Here is a 16859-nt window from a genome sequence, read left to right as displayed (position 1 = left end):
TACTAGCTGCATTATGGGAGTATGTTTCCATAGGTGTTTGATCAAGAAAAAATGACTGGGGTAATAATGTTCAGCGCTTAGAGGTTTCACAACATTAGGCGCTATATAAATCCAGAATATTATTATCGGGTCACAATATTTTTCCTTTTTGATGAAGACATTCCATAATTATTTTGTAGATAGTAGAAAGAAGCAAATTTTGACAAATTTACTTTATCAGCCTAAAAATCTAAGCCAGTATGAATCTAATTATTATCATCAGCACAAATGACCAAGGGAAGTGAAGTTTGTATCAAAAAGGATATATGTCACAAATTAAAGTAGATTTTGATTGTGTATTTCCTTTGAGAAATACGAAGAAAGCTTTGTCCACGAGACAGGCACTATACAAACAGAGGAAGGGTGAATTAGGATTAGGCTTCCAGGGTAAAGAGCTATTTGGAACATCGCCAAATTAATAAATTTGTCAAAATTTGATTATAAATCTTTGAAACTCTTTTGGTGAAACGGATTATTCAACATAATATAATTAATTTTTGGTAATGATCGTAATATTCATAAATTTGTAAAACTTTAAAATTATTAATATGAATTTTTATGGCTGTTTTACTTAATATTAATTGTTATTATCTTTAATTTTTATTTTATTTATAATACATGACATATGAATAACCTTGTGCTGTAGCTATATGGTGCTTAAAAATGAATGGATCGAGGGGTTGATTTGGAATTCCTGTGTCTAATTAAGTATCCCAACTACAGGATATGGGTAAAGAGATGGCCTGTCCTCAGCTAAAACAGGTGGGCAAATAACAAAAAAATCCATAAAATCCACCCACTTTTTTTATCGAAGGTCGGACGTTTTTTACAACTTATAGCATGTTTTTAAAGTAGTTCATCAAGAAACTAGCTTTATGGAGAATTACTGTAGAAGACATTTTTTTTAACCCTGCCCATAATTTAGGTCTTTGTATTTAGTTTTGCTCAATCCACGATATTGTGTCGGTGAATTTTCTTAGTCCATCTTAGATCCAACTGCAACATATCTTCTATTTTCTATCAGTTGTCGTTTTCAGGTTATTCCATCAATGAATTTTCCGATATAGTCCAAAATAAGGAATTGTATGAGAAAATTAAAAACAAAACTAAGTTATCTACCATCTTTATTTCACACATGTCAAAAGCAAAAAAATCTATTTACATATTTTACAAGAAGAGTTTTGCATAGTTTAATTTTATAACTTTGAACATACTTATAAAAATTAAAAAGTAAACTAATTGTATTAAAGGAATGTTCAGGTAAAACCTAATATTGGCTTTTCCAATCGTGAAATAAAAAAAATATAACATAAGTAAAGTACTAAAAGTAGTGTTAGACTTAGCTGGAGGTACTGCGTATACACCTCACTGTACTACCATTCTGTCAGACATAGCTAAATCAATTCATAAGTAAACAAAAAATTTTAATTTAGAATTATTGATAAACTAAATATTAGATTGCACTTTTAAAAGCCTAACTTCCAAAAACAACAATAAAACAAGAAAGGCTAAAAGCAGGTAAACTAAATGAAAACTATATTTACAATTTTCGATAAATTTGACTGATCAACAGTTTTAAGATAATTGGGAAATGTTTTTACTAAAATGTTTTATAATATTTTTTTTTGGGCAGTGATAACATTAGAATTTGTTTTTATCAACATTGATATTTTTATGACATCAAATAATTAGTTTGCAATGATAATCATAAAATAATACTTTTTTTTTCAAATTATTTCAGTTCAAATGTTGTAAAAATTATCAACGTTTGTATTTTGGATTGTACATAATCTGCTTCACATACATTCCCGTCAGCATCTCGTCCATTATACCTATTTTATGAAGAACATTTTTCCAATTGTTGGTCTTTGATAAGCTTTTTTTTTCCAGCCAGCCACAACACTCATATATAAAATGTGACTATGGGTTTATCAAACGAGATAATCGTGCATGTTTTCGTCCTTCGAAGCAGCTGCGAACCTCCTTTGATCGCAACCATTTGCATGTTCCTTCAGCAGTACGAAGACAACGCGAGTAGATACTTTCACAGTCAAGATCACCGTACATCATGCTTGATAGGTCCCACATACACGTATTCGAGTCATCCTGGTTACATGATTCTTCGTCATAACATGGGCTAATCTGCGAACAAAATAAATGAATTAGTTTCATGTATGATAGTAAAATGTTTAAAAGATTACATAGCTTTCCATAATTTCTAAAATTATATTCCCGACAAGTTCATTATTGAAAATAATTGAAACATAAAAAGGGGGAGACAAAAGCTGTCAAAGACAACTATCGGCAAAGGGCGTGTCTCTCCAAATTTCCTATCTTCCTTTTCCAAATCTCTTTTAAATATTTTTTTAGAAATAATACAGATCTTACTAATTGTTAACTTACTTTGCAAGAGTTGCAATATTGCTTATACATATGTCGAACACCTTGTCTTTGTTTTCTTGATAGTTTCTTGTACCCAATAACCCAGTCGCAATTCTTTATCTCAAACATCCGTTTTCCCTTACCTTAAAACGAAATATTGATTAAAACTTGATTATTATTTTGATACTGAAAAAATGCTGGACACAAAAATTTAAACATAAACCAATCAAATCATTGTGCATGTTTGTATGAGAAGATGATTATTATATATTGATTTGTTGTGCCATATGAGTGTCCCATTTGAGGTTATACTGTATACCTATTCATGTATCATGTAGGCCTATTATGAAGAGTGCAAGAGAATGAGATTCTATCCATACCTGCAAACAGGTACGTATCTCGCACATTGAGATCATTAACACCACAACGGCCATCTTCCTTGGCAGTTGTTATAGCAATATTCGTCTGTATCTTAATATTCTGGTGTCCCTTAAAGATCCTCTCTACTGTCACGTTATAATCTATATAACTATCCCCGCTGTCCAGTTGATTGTTTAGTGGTAGAAAACTGTCCTTCTTGGCAACAACGCGTCCTCGAATAACTAGAATAAAAAAAATATATTTTAACATCATTTTCTACATGTCTATGTTTCTCAGAAAGAAAATGTTGCACACATTTATTTTGATGAGGTTGAATCAATAATAGGATATTAATGAGGACCCTTGATATCAGTACTTTTGTTTTGGAAAAACTTCATAAATTATGGTTAATAAAATAAAATTATACTGATGAAATAAATAAAAATACTTAAAAAACAGTCATAGAAATAAAATAAAATCGTAGTTAATTATAAGTAACAGGATTTAAATATTTATTTCAAAAATACAGGTGTACAGTATGTAAAGTAGTATACATATTATTTTCATCTTTTTATTTACTATTGTTTGTTTACGTTTACGTTGAATACTATTTTAATTTTTAAGGTCACGGCTAATCCCTAGGAAGAGTGAATATCGTAGATTCATTTCCCGTGTCAAGCTTCTCTTGAAACGTAAATATTATGCGTTTTGTATGTTTATTGATATTTTTATTGTCAATGAATGAACATATTTACTGAAATATTTATATGAAGTTATTGCATTGTCAATAGACCTATAAATAAATAAATGTTTGCAATTGTTAATATTGCTGATGGTTATTCAAATTCATAGAAAAATTCAGTTTTTAAGGCAAAAAGATTAACAATTATTATCAAATACTAAAGATGCAACATTAGCATTTAAGTTTTCAAATAAGTTATTGCTGTTTGTACCAGTCAAAGTGCACGATCAGATTAGTGCTGTACATAAATTAACAGTTTTTTCTTTATATATCTTATATCATTGAAAGTTTTTAGACAAATAGCATCACGGATATATATTTGGTTAAACAGCTGATTACTTCGGGGCGTGCCAAAAACAGTAATGATATAGTATAAAGTTTTAAGATTAATTAAAATGGAAAGTAAACCATGTTTTTGTAATATACAAGCTTTATTAATCCAGTGTACTTATGAGAAAAACATAACATTTAAATATTTGTTTTTAAACTAAGAAAAGGTTTGTTAAATACTGTACAAACATCTTAAAATGCTAAATTCTTTACCAAGTTTTTTTTCTTCTAAATACATTCTTTGTTATTTATTCTATTCGTTCATTTCAATTTATAGATTGACTACCATTTTTCTTTTAAAAAATGAATTAACAAAATAAATTATTCTTACCGAAATCTGCATCACAAAATTGCTGTTGCGGGTGCATCGGCGAGCAATTACAGCTCTCTCCTAAATTACCTCCAAGATAAAGAACAACAAGAAGAAAACTTAATCTTAATATCATCAATCCATCCATTTTCTATGTTTATCCGATAACAAATCTTTGCAAAGAGGCACCTGTGTTCACGTAGTCAGCCAATTTGAAGTTGTTGCTTTTCTTGAGCTTCTAACACTTATGAAGTTTGCACGTTGCTGTTACAATATGTGAACATCCTCCCTCGGGTAAGATCTTATTGTAGTGAGAAATTGATAGGAAGTTGGTATAAATTGGTAGTATATTTTATTTTTGTTTACGCCCCTGAATTATTTCATTTGTAGAAGTGATTGGCATGTTAGATTTTTTACAGGGGTCATTTATGGTCAAATGCTATATTGTTATATTTATTTTTATTAAGTATTAACAAACAAAATAAAAAAGCTTTTATACATATATTTATTTATAATAATAATTATTAACATTAGTTTAGTTTACATTATTTTTTATTAATTTATTCTTTTAGGATTTTAAATTGATTTTTTTTTTTTTTTTTATTGATACGATATGGTGATTAATTGAAGACTTTTTGAGAAGTTTATTAAAGTTAGCATATTTGCTATTAACACAATGTTTATATGATACTTATATATTATACATTTTTAATATCTAATATTTATATTATTTTTACCTGGAGTAATTAAAAAAAAAATGTGTTATACCAGAGGGTGAAGTTTATTAAATGGAATGTCTTACGTGATTCTGTTTCGGTAGAAATAGCCCTTGTTTATTCAGCAAGCAGGGTTTCCTGCCATCTAAGTTACACCACATTGTCACACCCTAAATGTCTCCAAAGATAAAAAAAAATATCCAAACAACATTTGTTGTACAGGACAAAAATTGGTATAGTTATCACAAAACATTTCCACCTATAAAATGCGGAAGAAGATTTTTTAATGGGACAAATATCTAGATTTATTGGAAAGTGACTTTATTTAATATTTTGATAGTTTCTTTTGTTAATAATATGATAATGCAACAAAATTAGTTTACAAAAGACCAATTATTTGTTATTATATTAATTTATTGATGATAGACACTATTAAATATAAGCATCAGTTTTTAGTGTCTTTGTTAAGAAATTAATTGCATTGTTAGTTAATTTTAGACAATTTTTAGTTTGTTGCAAAGGAAGTACGACCTCTTATCTTCAAAAAACATCTTTTATATGTGTTCCTTTCATAGCTATAGTGTTTATTTTTGTTTTTACTTTAAGACATATTTATTACAAAATACCTGCTAAGATTTATATTGCAAGACATTTTTTTAAATTTATCTCAACCCCATGGTGCTAGAACTGCATAATGGTGTAATATTTTAATTGAATTCGTTTTTATTTTTTGAAATGGAATATAAATGATACAACGTTTATTGCGTTGTTGAAACTTGACCTCAAAATACCTGAATTTGTAGAAATCTGTTAATTTGTACCCTATGATGTTTGGTTAGAGCAGCGTAAAAGCATCATATTTTCTTCGAAATTTTTATTAAATGAAATATATGATATAACAATTATTGCGTTGTTGTAAATTTGTCACAAAATACCTCTGAATCTATTTTGTAGAATTCTGTTAAATTTATCTCTACCCCATGATGTTAGAACAGCGTAAAAAAGGCGTATATGTTTTCCTAACAAATTAATCCCTGAAGACATGTCTATCAAACAAAAATTAACCGTGATGTTGTGAGTCCATGACTAAGACATCATACAGTTTGTTTTTAAAACTTGCATCGCTCCCAGGTGGAGGTCATAGGTTTCATGTTAATGGAATTTTTTATTGCTAAATTTGAATATTAAATCATCAAATCACATTAAACATATTTAGTAATATTTTTATTCTCACTATTTGGTTTTTTTTGTATACTGTTGAAATATTGTGCTTGGCCTACATTTATAAGCTTTTGTGGCACTGCAGAATGTGTTAACATGCTTGCTTGTCAACCACAGGGTCCTAGTTCAACCCCTGGTCAGTACAACCACCATAGGTTTAGAATGCATGGGTTTGTTTACTGGCATTTAACACTGTCAGAGATGGGTTAAACTTTTAACAAGATTTATTTATGCTGCTAACATAAATGGTTACCTTGAATATAATGAGCCAATGACTAGTATAATGTGCTGTTCGTGTTATTTATTATCAATAATTTATATTAATCTTTATAAAACATCAAACATCACAAACAACAACATAATGTACTTTATATAGTTACCAATTAATGCACAAAAATTACATTCTTTTAAAACATATTCATTACCATTATGAATTTTATATTATTATTGTACTATTAATTCATTCATAATAACATTTTAATACCTTTATTATGCATTTAATTCATAATTGTTTTTAACAATTTTGAATGTGTATAAATTTGTTCTTTATGTCAATTTCACTTTAATATGCATAATTATGATTATTAATGTGTGATCTAATATATTGTCATGCATACTTCATTTTATTATAGCTCAACTTTAACCTTAAATAGAAATAATAGAAATAAACCCTTGCAAATTGATATCCTCTTAATATATATATATCCTTTTCAAAGGTATTTGTTTAAGCATGCATTGAAATCTGCATATTAAGCATTTGAAATCTGCATATTATGCATTTGAAATCTGTAAAAATAATTACTGATGTGTTATATAACTTGGTAATAGGGTAGAATAGCTATTTTTCCAGATTTGTACTATTTTAAATAAAAATTGCATTCATTCTGCTCGAAAACAATCTGCAAGTTTCAATTGGAATAATGGCTGCTTTGGCAAATGATTTTTAATAATTTTAATGTAAATTTTTGTTAATGTCATTATTTATATTGAAATAAGCCACCTAATTTTACAAGTATTGCTTTTGCTTATATCTTTTTCTTTGTTTTTCCACATTTCTTTACATATCTAGACCCTACGATCTGGGCAATTTCGGGCTCATCTAATGCAGGTGATAATTTGCATGCTCATGAATATGCACGATTAGGCGTACACCTAGCTAAAAAAAACCCTGAAGACTTGCATTCAAATGAGTACTAAAATATTTAATTTTTAGTTTAAACTTTGCAAAATTCTTAACATCGTAAACTGCAAAGAAAACAAAAATTGAAAGAAAGTATTTGGTAGATATTTTGAAATCATTTATTGGTTTATATACAGCTTTTGTTGTATTTAATTTATAGTTATTAATAGATTTTTAATTTTAATAATACAGTTGATATTTGAACTTCTGAATGCAAGTCAAACAAAATGCAAGCTACACTCTATCCGTCCTCCTCTCCCTTTCTCATTCCAAAACTTCAACCCACTCACTTGTTCAATTTCTCCGTCCTTAAATGTTGTATATGATTCGGCTCGTATTACAATAAAAGCAAATGTACATTCTCCACCACTGCAGTTTGTGGAATTCAGTTATTGAATTCAAATGTTTATGAATAATGTTTGTGTAAATGTCACTAACCATTGTGTTTGTATTTTTGCAGAAACATTTCAAATCATGCAACATAAATAGTATGTCAAAACATTATTACAAAATAAACAAAACATTATAAATTACAATATATTCACAGTGTTCATTTAAATATTTGCATATATTGAGTAGTGATTTGCATATTCATACAAATACATGTAAAATACTGTTCTCACTTCCCTATTGTATCAATTCTCCTTGTCTGTTTAATGTGTTGTATCAAGTGTATGAAAGAAAAGTTAATAAAAATGTTAATAACTAATGAAAAAAAGTTGAATAAATAATACGAAATTCTGAATAAAAAATTTGAATCAAGAATATTAAGATATGAATAAATTTGAATAATTAATAAGACCAAATAGTATATCAATATGTGAAATATAATAATGACTAAATAAAAAGTTTTAGAATAGTTATTTTGAAATTACATAGCCGAAACAAAATTTATCCATAATTTAATTATAAATAAAAATGTATTTTAAACTGTATGTTAGCAAATAGTGCATGATAAAATTTGCATGATGTTAAAAATTGTTGAATAAGAAAGAACTGGTGCGCACATTCATAGTCTTAATGTTCCGTTATTATCGGTGTTCATTTGATGTATTAGTCTATGGTGATCAAATTTGTATAACATGCTCAATCTTCAATATATATTCAGTGTTGAGTCCCGTATTCATGGTAAATGTAGGGCAATGAGCTCTTAAGAGATCATTGTGTCATTCAGTTCCTTTCCACACTGTTTTTTCCTCCTTGCTATTTTTCAACCAGGGACTCATTTATAGTTGACTGGGACTAGCTAGCTAAAGTTTTTATTTTTCTGGGACACAAAATGTTTGGTATATGTAGGAAGTTTTCAATTGGTGAACATATGTGTTTCGCAGCAACATCTGAACATCTGAAATTGAAATTAGTCCATTTCAAACTAATTCATGCTGAGAAAAATCAAACACAAATTTCAACCTTTAATTATCTGCATATATACCAACCGGATTTCTTAATTAAAACAACAACTCTATTAATTTACACTTTAAATTAATTATTTAGCCCAGTGTTAGTCTTGTTGAAATAACAATGTGATTATACTAATTAAACAATTCTTTTAATTATGTACATATTTTGTTAAGATTTCCAAGTTTACATCTTGTGTGGGATCAATGTACGCAACTGGTATTATTTTATTGCGTTGTTGAATATGAAATGATATTCAACATCAAACATTGTAAAAAATTAAGTATTAGGAACAAATGTTTGCCAGGATGTTCTGAATTTTCGTTTTAATTTTTTATCGCAATTTTATTTCCTCCCCTGGTAGTGTAAAAACTTGAGATCAGGTGGTAGCAATAAAACGTTTCTGTTGTAATTTACAAAAACAATGACAATTCTCCAATGAGACTTATATTCACAACTTAAAAAATAACAATATAACTTGATTTTGATAATTTTGTTCTTAATAATATGAATTCACTATTCACAGGTTTATAGGCACTGTACTTTTGTTTGATCTAGTTATTCAAACTTTATAGCAGCTTAATTTTTTATGATTACTGCGAGTTAGTTTGAAAAACTAAAACAGACTAGTTAAACATTTCATTGTCATTATTATCATCTTATTGTGTTTTAACTTTTAAACTATTTCTTTTAATTGGCTACTGCAACCTGCAACAGGTAGTCCAAATGCTATGATATATACAATAAATGTGTATATCCCATAATGCAATTTGATGGAAGCAAAATTATAGGCTTCCATCTTGAAAACATAATTTCTGTTGCTCCTACAGTCCTTAGATAATAATTGTTGTTAATCCTCTGATCCTGTTGTCAATAACTGGTATACATTGATAACTTTTGTTTTATTGTAGCTTTCTCAACCAAAGTTTCCTGTAGTTGTCAAGATAGGTCATGCTCACAATGGAATGGGAAAGGTAAGCAAACATCATTTATTTTTTGTTGAACCATTAAAATTCTGATGAAGACACATGAAGTATAATATGTTGAAATTGTGCTGTACGTTTGTTTAAAAACACCTTATATTAAATTGTATTTACTTTAAGATTAAAAAATTGAAACGTTATCATTTTTAGGTGAGGGTCGAAGGTCACAGTGATTTTCAAGACATCGCTAGCGTTGTTGCGATTACCAACTGCTATGCGACCACTGAATCTTTCATCGACTCAAAATATGATATCAGAGTCCAGAAGATAGGATCAAATTATAAGGCATTTATGTAAGTTAATAATTGTTTTTTTTACCTAGAAGAAAGAGAAAAGTTACCGAAATACAGATATATTATTCTGGTTTAGATAGTTTTTTTACACACAAAAATAGTCTTTAAAATGTTGCTTAGTAATAACAGAGGGAGTAAAGTAACTAAATTGAATATAGTTCGTTTGTAAATAATGGACATCATTGTTGGTTTTGCATTGTCGAAAAAATATTGTTTTTCATAAAAAAAAATCATATTTAATACATAAACACATCACTATTTGTTAAGACTTCAGGAGACATAAGGACGGAAGTTAATTAAGCTTAAATTATGTAACACCTGTTGAAGAAGCATATTAGAATGTCTGGTCATTTTAAAATAAAAGGAATCATTGTTTTTAAACAGTTTTCACATTCCAGCCGAACAGCTTCCGTTTCCAAGAAACTGCATTAAATGTAAAACATTTAAAAACTCGATTTTTAAAGGAATTCAGACGGAGACAACACAAAACAATTCCTTAGTTGTTAAAATATAGACAAATAGTTTTATACACAGCTTGATAAAAAGTTTTATCTTGATGAAACTGCCTTGAGAGACGGAATTCCGAGCTTGTAGGCTTAACGACTCACGTACATAAACACAATTATTCCCTGAGGCTAGATGTTTTGACCGTAAAATTGTTTTAATGAAATATTCCAATATTTTAACAGGTCTAATAATGCTTTTGTGTGTTTTGTATTTTCCTTCCGGCAACATTAAGATTTGTGTGTTAATTATGCCCTCAATATGATTATCACAAATCGATACATTTATAACGTTTTAACTTAATTAGAAATGATAATGATGTCATTAATCCAAAAAGTTACCATTGTTTTTCTGGCAATTTTTGCATTTGTTATCTCTCTAACCATGGACCTAATTTATAGGTCTATGCTCTAACTGATGTTTCCATAGTTATGCAAACAAAGTTATTATTATTATTTATTACCATCATTTGCAAAATATTAATAAGTCGCATGCTGATGATTGTCAAAGTTATTTTTTCATACCCTATACAAAGCAATAGGTTATAGGCTATATTTTTACTATAACAGTACACTGGGCCAGTACTAAAATCAACAAGCCATACTTATTGTTTACAACTTTGATTTCTTCCTTAACATTATTCATTCAGTAGCTTAGTCGTGGGAACAATCTAGACAGCTGGCTTTACAGCGTCGAAAAAGCTTATGAAAGTGTACGAGGTCTGTTTTCAATTCATCACGTATATGTGTCCATCAGCACCATTGTTACCGTAAGTGCAGATCAGATCAAGCCTGTACTGACGGAAGAGAAACGAAAGTTTATGCGTAACAAAAATCAGCTGAGAGCAAACACTCTCAAACCATTTCTCAGGAACTGTTAATTTTTTTATCGCTTACAACGTTAGAAATCCTTGGCGCCAATTATGTTTGTTTTGATTTAAATAGAAAGAGCTTCTGTTTACTTGTTTTTTAGAAAATTACTCATAAAACAAATATAATTAGGAGATGGGTAATGTCATTGATCAAGTTCAGAATTTATAATCACTACTAAATACCACTAAAATAGCACTTTGATTTATAAAATGCCAGTGAGCCTGATTTGGTTAAAGGTGTGTCAAAGGTTATTAAAGTACCTGGATGTGGTTTGTGGGTTTAGACATTTTGCCCATTATGTCAAAACAGCAGCTATGAACTTGTATGACATAACCTGCCAGTCAAATGTTTATTAATTTATTTTCTAGGAAGCAGAAAATAGCCATGATAACTTCTTTTAAAATTTTAAAATTAAAAAACATCTTTTTTATACCGTTAATAAGCAATAAAATAACTGGTTTTCTTACAGAATAGTAGGGTATAAAGAGTGTGCCAAACCTTAACCTTTATATATAGTTAGATTAGCAAATGGACTACAGATGCTTTCCTTTTCAAAATAAGTCAGTTACAAATTGATATAGGCAGTTGTGTCATTTTTAATTTTTTAAATGTACATATTTTATTTTTATTTTTTATCAGAATAATTCAAAATATTATGTACAACCTTGCAAATAGTTTTATTGAAAGTGATGTATAATATTTGTTTAAAATTAATTTTAGTGGTATTTGTACTAAAAAAGAATTTTTCACCAAAATAGTGTGACTTTAAAACTTTAAAATCATAAATCATCACTAATTTGTAGCATTATATACATTTCCTTAATTATTTTATCGTTGACATGCATACATAGTTTGTGAACAAGTTCCAGGTACCTGCCATATTTCTAGGTCTTTTCTATTACACTTGCAAAATTCCCAGGTCTGTGCTATGCTTGCAAAAATTCAAGTAGTATTCAACTTTGCACCATTCAGCACATTTGCAAATAATTTCATTCGTTTCATTGATAAAACCTTCTTTATTTCCTCCAAGTGATTCAGTGATCTGAAAACCAAATTATGATACAAACTTTTAAAAGGAAAGTTTAGTGAGAATAATGTTCTAAATTCTAAATGTTAGATGCACCTGTTACTGTGATCTTCGTAATTCAATTTTATCGCATTTTATTTCTGTTGTTGCAAAATTAATTTATAATACTGTATGCACTTTTTTCCTGTTGTTTGTTGAGAAGGTAGTTATGACACTGAGCATGACCCTGGGAGTGCCCTCATATTGATGTCTCCTCTCTCGGCACAGACGTGGCAGTGTAGCCACGTTTCCTATCAACGGATCGACATGACTGGATAATTCCAGCCTACTTTGGTCAAATTGTACCACATGGAGTTTCCTAGCAAGGAATCCTGTCTCCAATTTAGTATGTGATAGCTGCAAAGGGGTACGCTTATTACCCCTATTTTTAAATAAATTTTTGAATCTCGTCCTTCGTTGTGGAGGATATTTGATGTGTAAGAGGAAACTAAAATGGGTGGCGCTGAACAAACTGTTTAATGAGGGTTTTAACAGGTTTAACGTGAACATGAAACTGTTGACAGTATAATTAGTAAAAGTATCAAGGCAGATATATTCTTAAACCAGAGGTCATTTATTTTTAAAATGTGCAAAAGTTGGGTTTAATAGTGAACTTTTTAAAGTTATTGTCCTCATACTTTATTACTTTTATGTTCTATTTAATAGTTTTAAATTTACTTTATTAATTGTCATGAAAAAAAGTTATATTATAATGTCCATTTTATAAAGGAATGAAAAAAGATATGACTAAGATGTATTTAGTTTAAATAAATTGTTAGAGTTCTTGTCAAAGATAAAATGTCTAGCCTACCACTTTGATTTTCAATATTACATGTAAATAATATGTGTATTAGTCGATATACATCACACGGTTAATTGTTTTGCGGTTTTGTGCAATTTGTAAAAATCACAAACAACCTGTGTGTGTGTGCGTCACCGATATAGGTCAGTAAATTTGCACATTGTCAAGATTTTTCCTTTCTTTCATTGAGTTTTTTCCCTCAAGTTATGTACAGTCTCATTTTATTACTCATCATGTTTATTACTTTGTACTTCATCCTCAAATTGACTAATGTCGGGGATTCCCCTTTTGGCAGAATCACATGTTAGAGTGTGTGAAGGATATAACATTTTATACGCCGTTTTGGGGATTCCCTTCACATTTCTGCTGTGTTCAATTTCCAAATAATCCTATGTTCATTTTAATGACAGAACGGTTTGAGAATTTCCCTTTCGATTTGTTTTTTAAATTAGAATTCTTATTCTTCTAAAATAACCATCTTTTGGTAGTCATTGACTTGCTGTAAACAATTTAGTAAATAGTTTTTCATCATTCAGACGCTTTCCATGATTTGTTTCTATGTTTCGGGCAGGATGGTTTGTTATTGTTACATTTTTTCATTTTAAATTTTTTTTATTTAGTTATTTTTTGGTTTTCCTGGTCTTTTAATTTCCTGTATTGTATCATCCGGTAGTCTAATTATGTGTCCATACCATTTTAATCTTCTTATAGATATACTATGAAATTAAACCGGTAACCAGACATATGGTTTTTTTTAATACATTACACTAATTGTATAAATTAATCTGTTTGATTGAAATTAGTAATGTTTGTATATGAATGAATTAAATTGGATAGTGAAATGAAAAGATAAGAAGTTTAATTACTAAAAATTATATTTGCTTGTTTAAACATCTGTATAGCTTAGGATATTGTGAAAAAAGGATGTAATTTCTTTAAAAATATGGGTTTATTTGCGGGTATTGCTGATATATCCTAATAAAGTGTCCTAGACCAGTTATTGCCATTGCATATGTCATATATACTATATTAATTTCAGTGCAATGGGAGTCCAACTCCCGAAGGATTTTGAAAGTCACAACTCGTTGTTTTTTACTTTAAAATTGCTGAATCATTTGTCAGTATTTCTTTAAATAGATCAACCAACTACCGATTCCTAATAGAAAGTGTGTATTTGATGGACGTGGTTTGTAAGAGAATTTCCTATTTCCAATCAACTTTAGGGTTGAGAATGCAATTACTAATTAACATAGTAGACAGCCTCTCGTTTAAAAAAAAAGAAAAATCAAAGTGTCACAGCAAATTCAATGTCAATCAGAGAACATTAATGTATCGATATAAATTAAGATTTTTATTCAGTGGTTGTGAAGCTCGGTTTTTTTTTGCTTTGGTAAATTATACATACAGTAGACACATTATACATCATTAAAGACATGTGGCAGTACTGTATTTGAATGCTATATATCATACTAATTACTACTAAATTCTTTTGAAATTAAGTTATGAAATTTGATGTTTTAATCAATTTAAACTAAAACCATTATACCATTGCATTGCTTATATATTAAATATGATTGAATCATCATGTATTCTTTATATATATATATATGTATTTGATGTATGTACGACGCTCTGGTCAATTTTTTTGGAGGGTGCCTTATAACATAATTCTATTTCCCCTAAAAATGCTTTTCAAATTAATATTTAGATTAAATGAAATAAGAAGTCTTCAGAATACTTTGTTAGGTTCATTATTATGTTTGTAACTTTTTAATGTATTATACCAAATAAAGGAAAATAAAATAATTAACATTTTAAAATGCTTTCTCATTATAGGAGAACATCGATATCTGGTAACTGGAAAGCCAACACGGGTTCATCAGCTGTAGAACAGATCGCCATGACAGAACAGTAAGTATACAAGAACTGCCCTAAAATGAATGCGAGTGATATCCGTTTATTCGAGTCCAACACTCAAGGTCCTCCCTTTATTCCTGTTTCTGGTGTAAACAAGCAACAACAACCTAAAAAGGGAAGGCTTTTAGCAATAATTGTGACCCCTTGAGCTGAAATGTTTTGTATTTTAGTTTTTAAAATCACAACAAAGACTTCGATGTTGTTTTGACCACATGTCAAATGTTATAATGGTGTCGTCGTTAACATGGGGCTCGGTACAGCCACCACAGCGAAGGGAGAGGCTTCCACAGTATTCGCGAGACAAGGCATTCTATCAAATACCACTTTCCTGCAAATCTATGAGATAAAGAATGGGAATGCCAGAATCCGAAACAGTGCTGGGGGAACTGACTTTATACGTCTTAGGAGAGCTTTTTACTGATTGCAGACAATCTTTAATGTGAAGGAGAGACCCTAAATGTGTACTGCCCCACCTTTTTTCGAACTTTATATAGATGAGGTCTTACTCTCTCGGCAAATAGTATTTAATACACTTATTCACGCTGTTTATTGTGTCTATGGACTGTACAAAACATGTCGAAAACGCTAGGCTGTGTTATTCGGCCGAGGAACTGTTTGCAATCAGGGACTCAACGCTCGCTTCTCACTACCGTGGCGAAGTATTTAACATACTTAAGGAAATGAAGCGACGTAAGAGAGGGAAAGCAGGCATTTTCGACCGTACCTACCAATACTTATCATCGGGAATCTACAATCGATTAAAAACAAGGTAGACGAACTTAGAGCTTGTGTGAAATACATGACTACAGATCGGCATGCATTCTCGCATTCACTGAAACTTGGCTTTGTGAGAAGATAATAGATACCCATGTGGAAATAGATGGATTTAAGCTGTTCAGAGGAGATAGATCTGGTGATATCGGCAAGGAAAAGGGTGGAGGACTGATTGTTTATGTTAATAATCAATATTGTCACCCAAAAAATGCTACATTAAAGAAATCCATCTGCACCCCGAATGTTGAAGTACTGGTTGTGTCGGTAAGGCCGTATTACATCCCAAGAGAATTCTCCCACATTGTTATCCTAACTGTGTACATTCCACATAGGAAATTAGCTAAATCAGCAGCAATCGAAGTGGGTGAAATTATAAATGATATTGAGTCTTCTTGTCCTGATGCATGTATTATAATAAACGGTGACTTCAACCACGGTACCTTAAATAAGAGTAGTGTATATTACTACCGACACGTATCTTATGGTACCCGGGATGCAGCCACATTGGATATCTGTTATTCCAATGTGAAAAACGCGTACTCGTCGACGAAACTATCGAAATTAGGAGCTTCCGATCACAACTTAGTTCTCCTAAGTCCGAAATATAAGCCCCTTGTACAAAGACAGAAACCGAGGATGATAGTAATGAAATGTTGGTCGCCGGAAAATATTGATCGATTAAAAGGTGAACTTGACGCCACCGACTGGTCTGTTTTTACTGAAAATTCGTCAGATATAAATGAATTGACAGAATCCGTGTGTTCATATATCGGTTTCTGCACAGATATCGCGATACCGTCCAAAGAAATTAAGTTATACAGCAATAACAAGCCAATCATCAATAGGAAAAAAATCGCGTTCAAAAGCGGTGACAAAGATCAACTTAAAATCATCCAACATGAACTTAAACATGAAATAAACGAACAGAAACGTATATATATGAAAATTGAAAATAATCTCGGTAACGATG

The 16859-nt window shown here is 30.0% G+C and overlaps 2 protein-coding genes across 6 annotated transcripts in view; one reads left to right on the top strand and one right to left on the bottom strand.

The window, feature by feature from the left end:
• Window positions 1–16859, top strand: part of LOC140059305 (synapsin-like) — a 227641-nt gene that overhangs the window by 203387 nt on the left and 7395 nt on the right. For 3 of the 5 annotated variants that reach the window (XM_072105172.1, XM_072105175.1, XM_072105174.1), the window contains 4 exons: window positions 7170–7208; window positions 9590–9652; window positions 9812–9954; window positions 15035–15109. In XM_072105172.1, coding sequence (XP_071961273.1) covers window positions 7170–7208; window positions 9590–9652; window positions 9812–9954; window positions 15035–15109 — 320 coding nt within the window. The remainder of the gene's footprint in view (window positions 1–7169; window positions 7209–9589; window positions 9653–9811; window positions 9955–15034; window positions 15110–16859) is intronic. The other 2 variants (XM_072105177.1, XM_072105176.1) reach the window with 1 other exon arrangement.
• LOC140059309 (metalloproteinase inhibitor 2-like) lies at window positions 1161–4447 on the bottom strand. The gene is made up of 4 exons (XM_072105186.1): window positions 4185–4447; window positions 2802–3023; window positions 2443–2564; window positions 1161–2181 (listed from the first exon to the last, which is right to left on the bottom strand). The coding sequence occupies exons 1-4, from the start codon at window positions 4309–4311 to the stop codon at window positions 1960–1962; spliced, it is 693 nt and encodes a 230-aa protein (XP_071961287.1). The 5' UTR covers window positions 4312–4447; the 3' UTR covers window positions 1161–1959.

Source organism: Antedon mediterranea, chromosome 9, assembly GCF_964355755.1.
Source record: "Antedon mediterranea chromosome 9, ecAntMedi1.1, whole genome shotgun sequence".
NCBI lineage: Eukaryota > Metazoa > Echinodermata > Crinoidea > Comatulida > Antedonidae > Antedon > Antedon mediterranea.
Note: the sequence above shows the minus strand (reverse complement) of the source record. Positions and strands in the feature narration are given on the sequence as shown.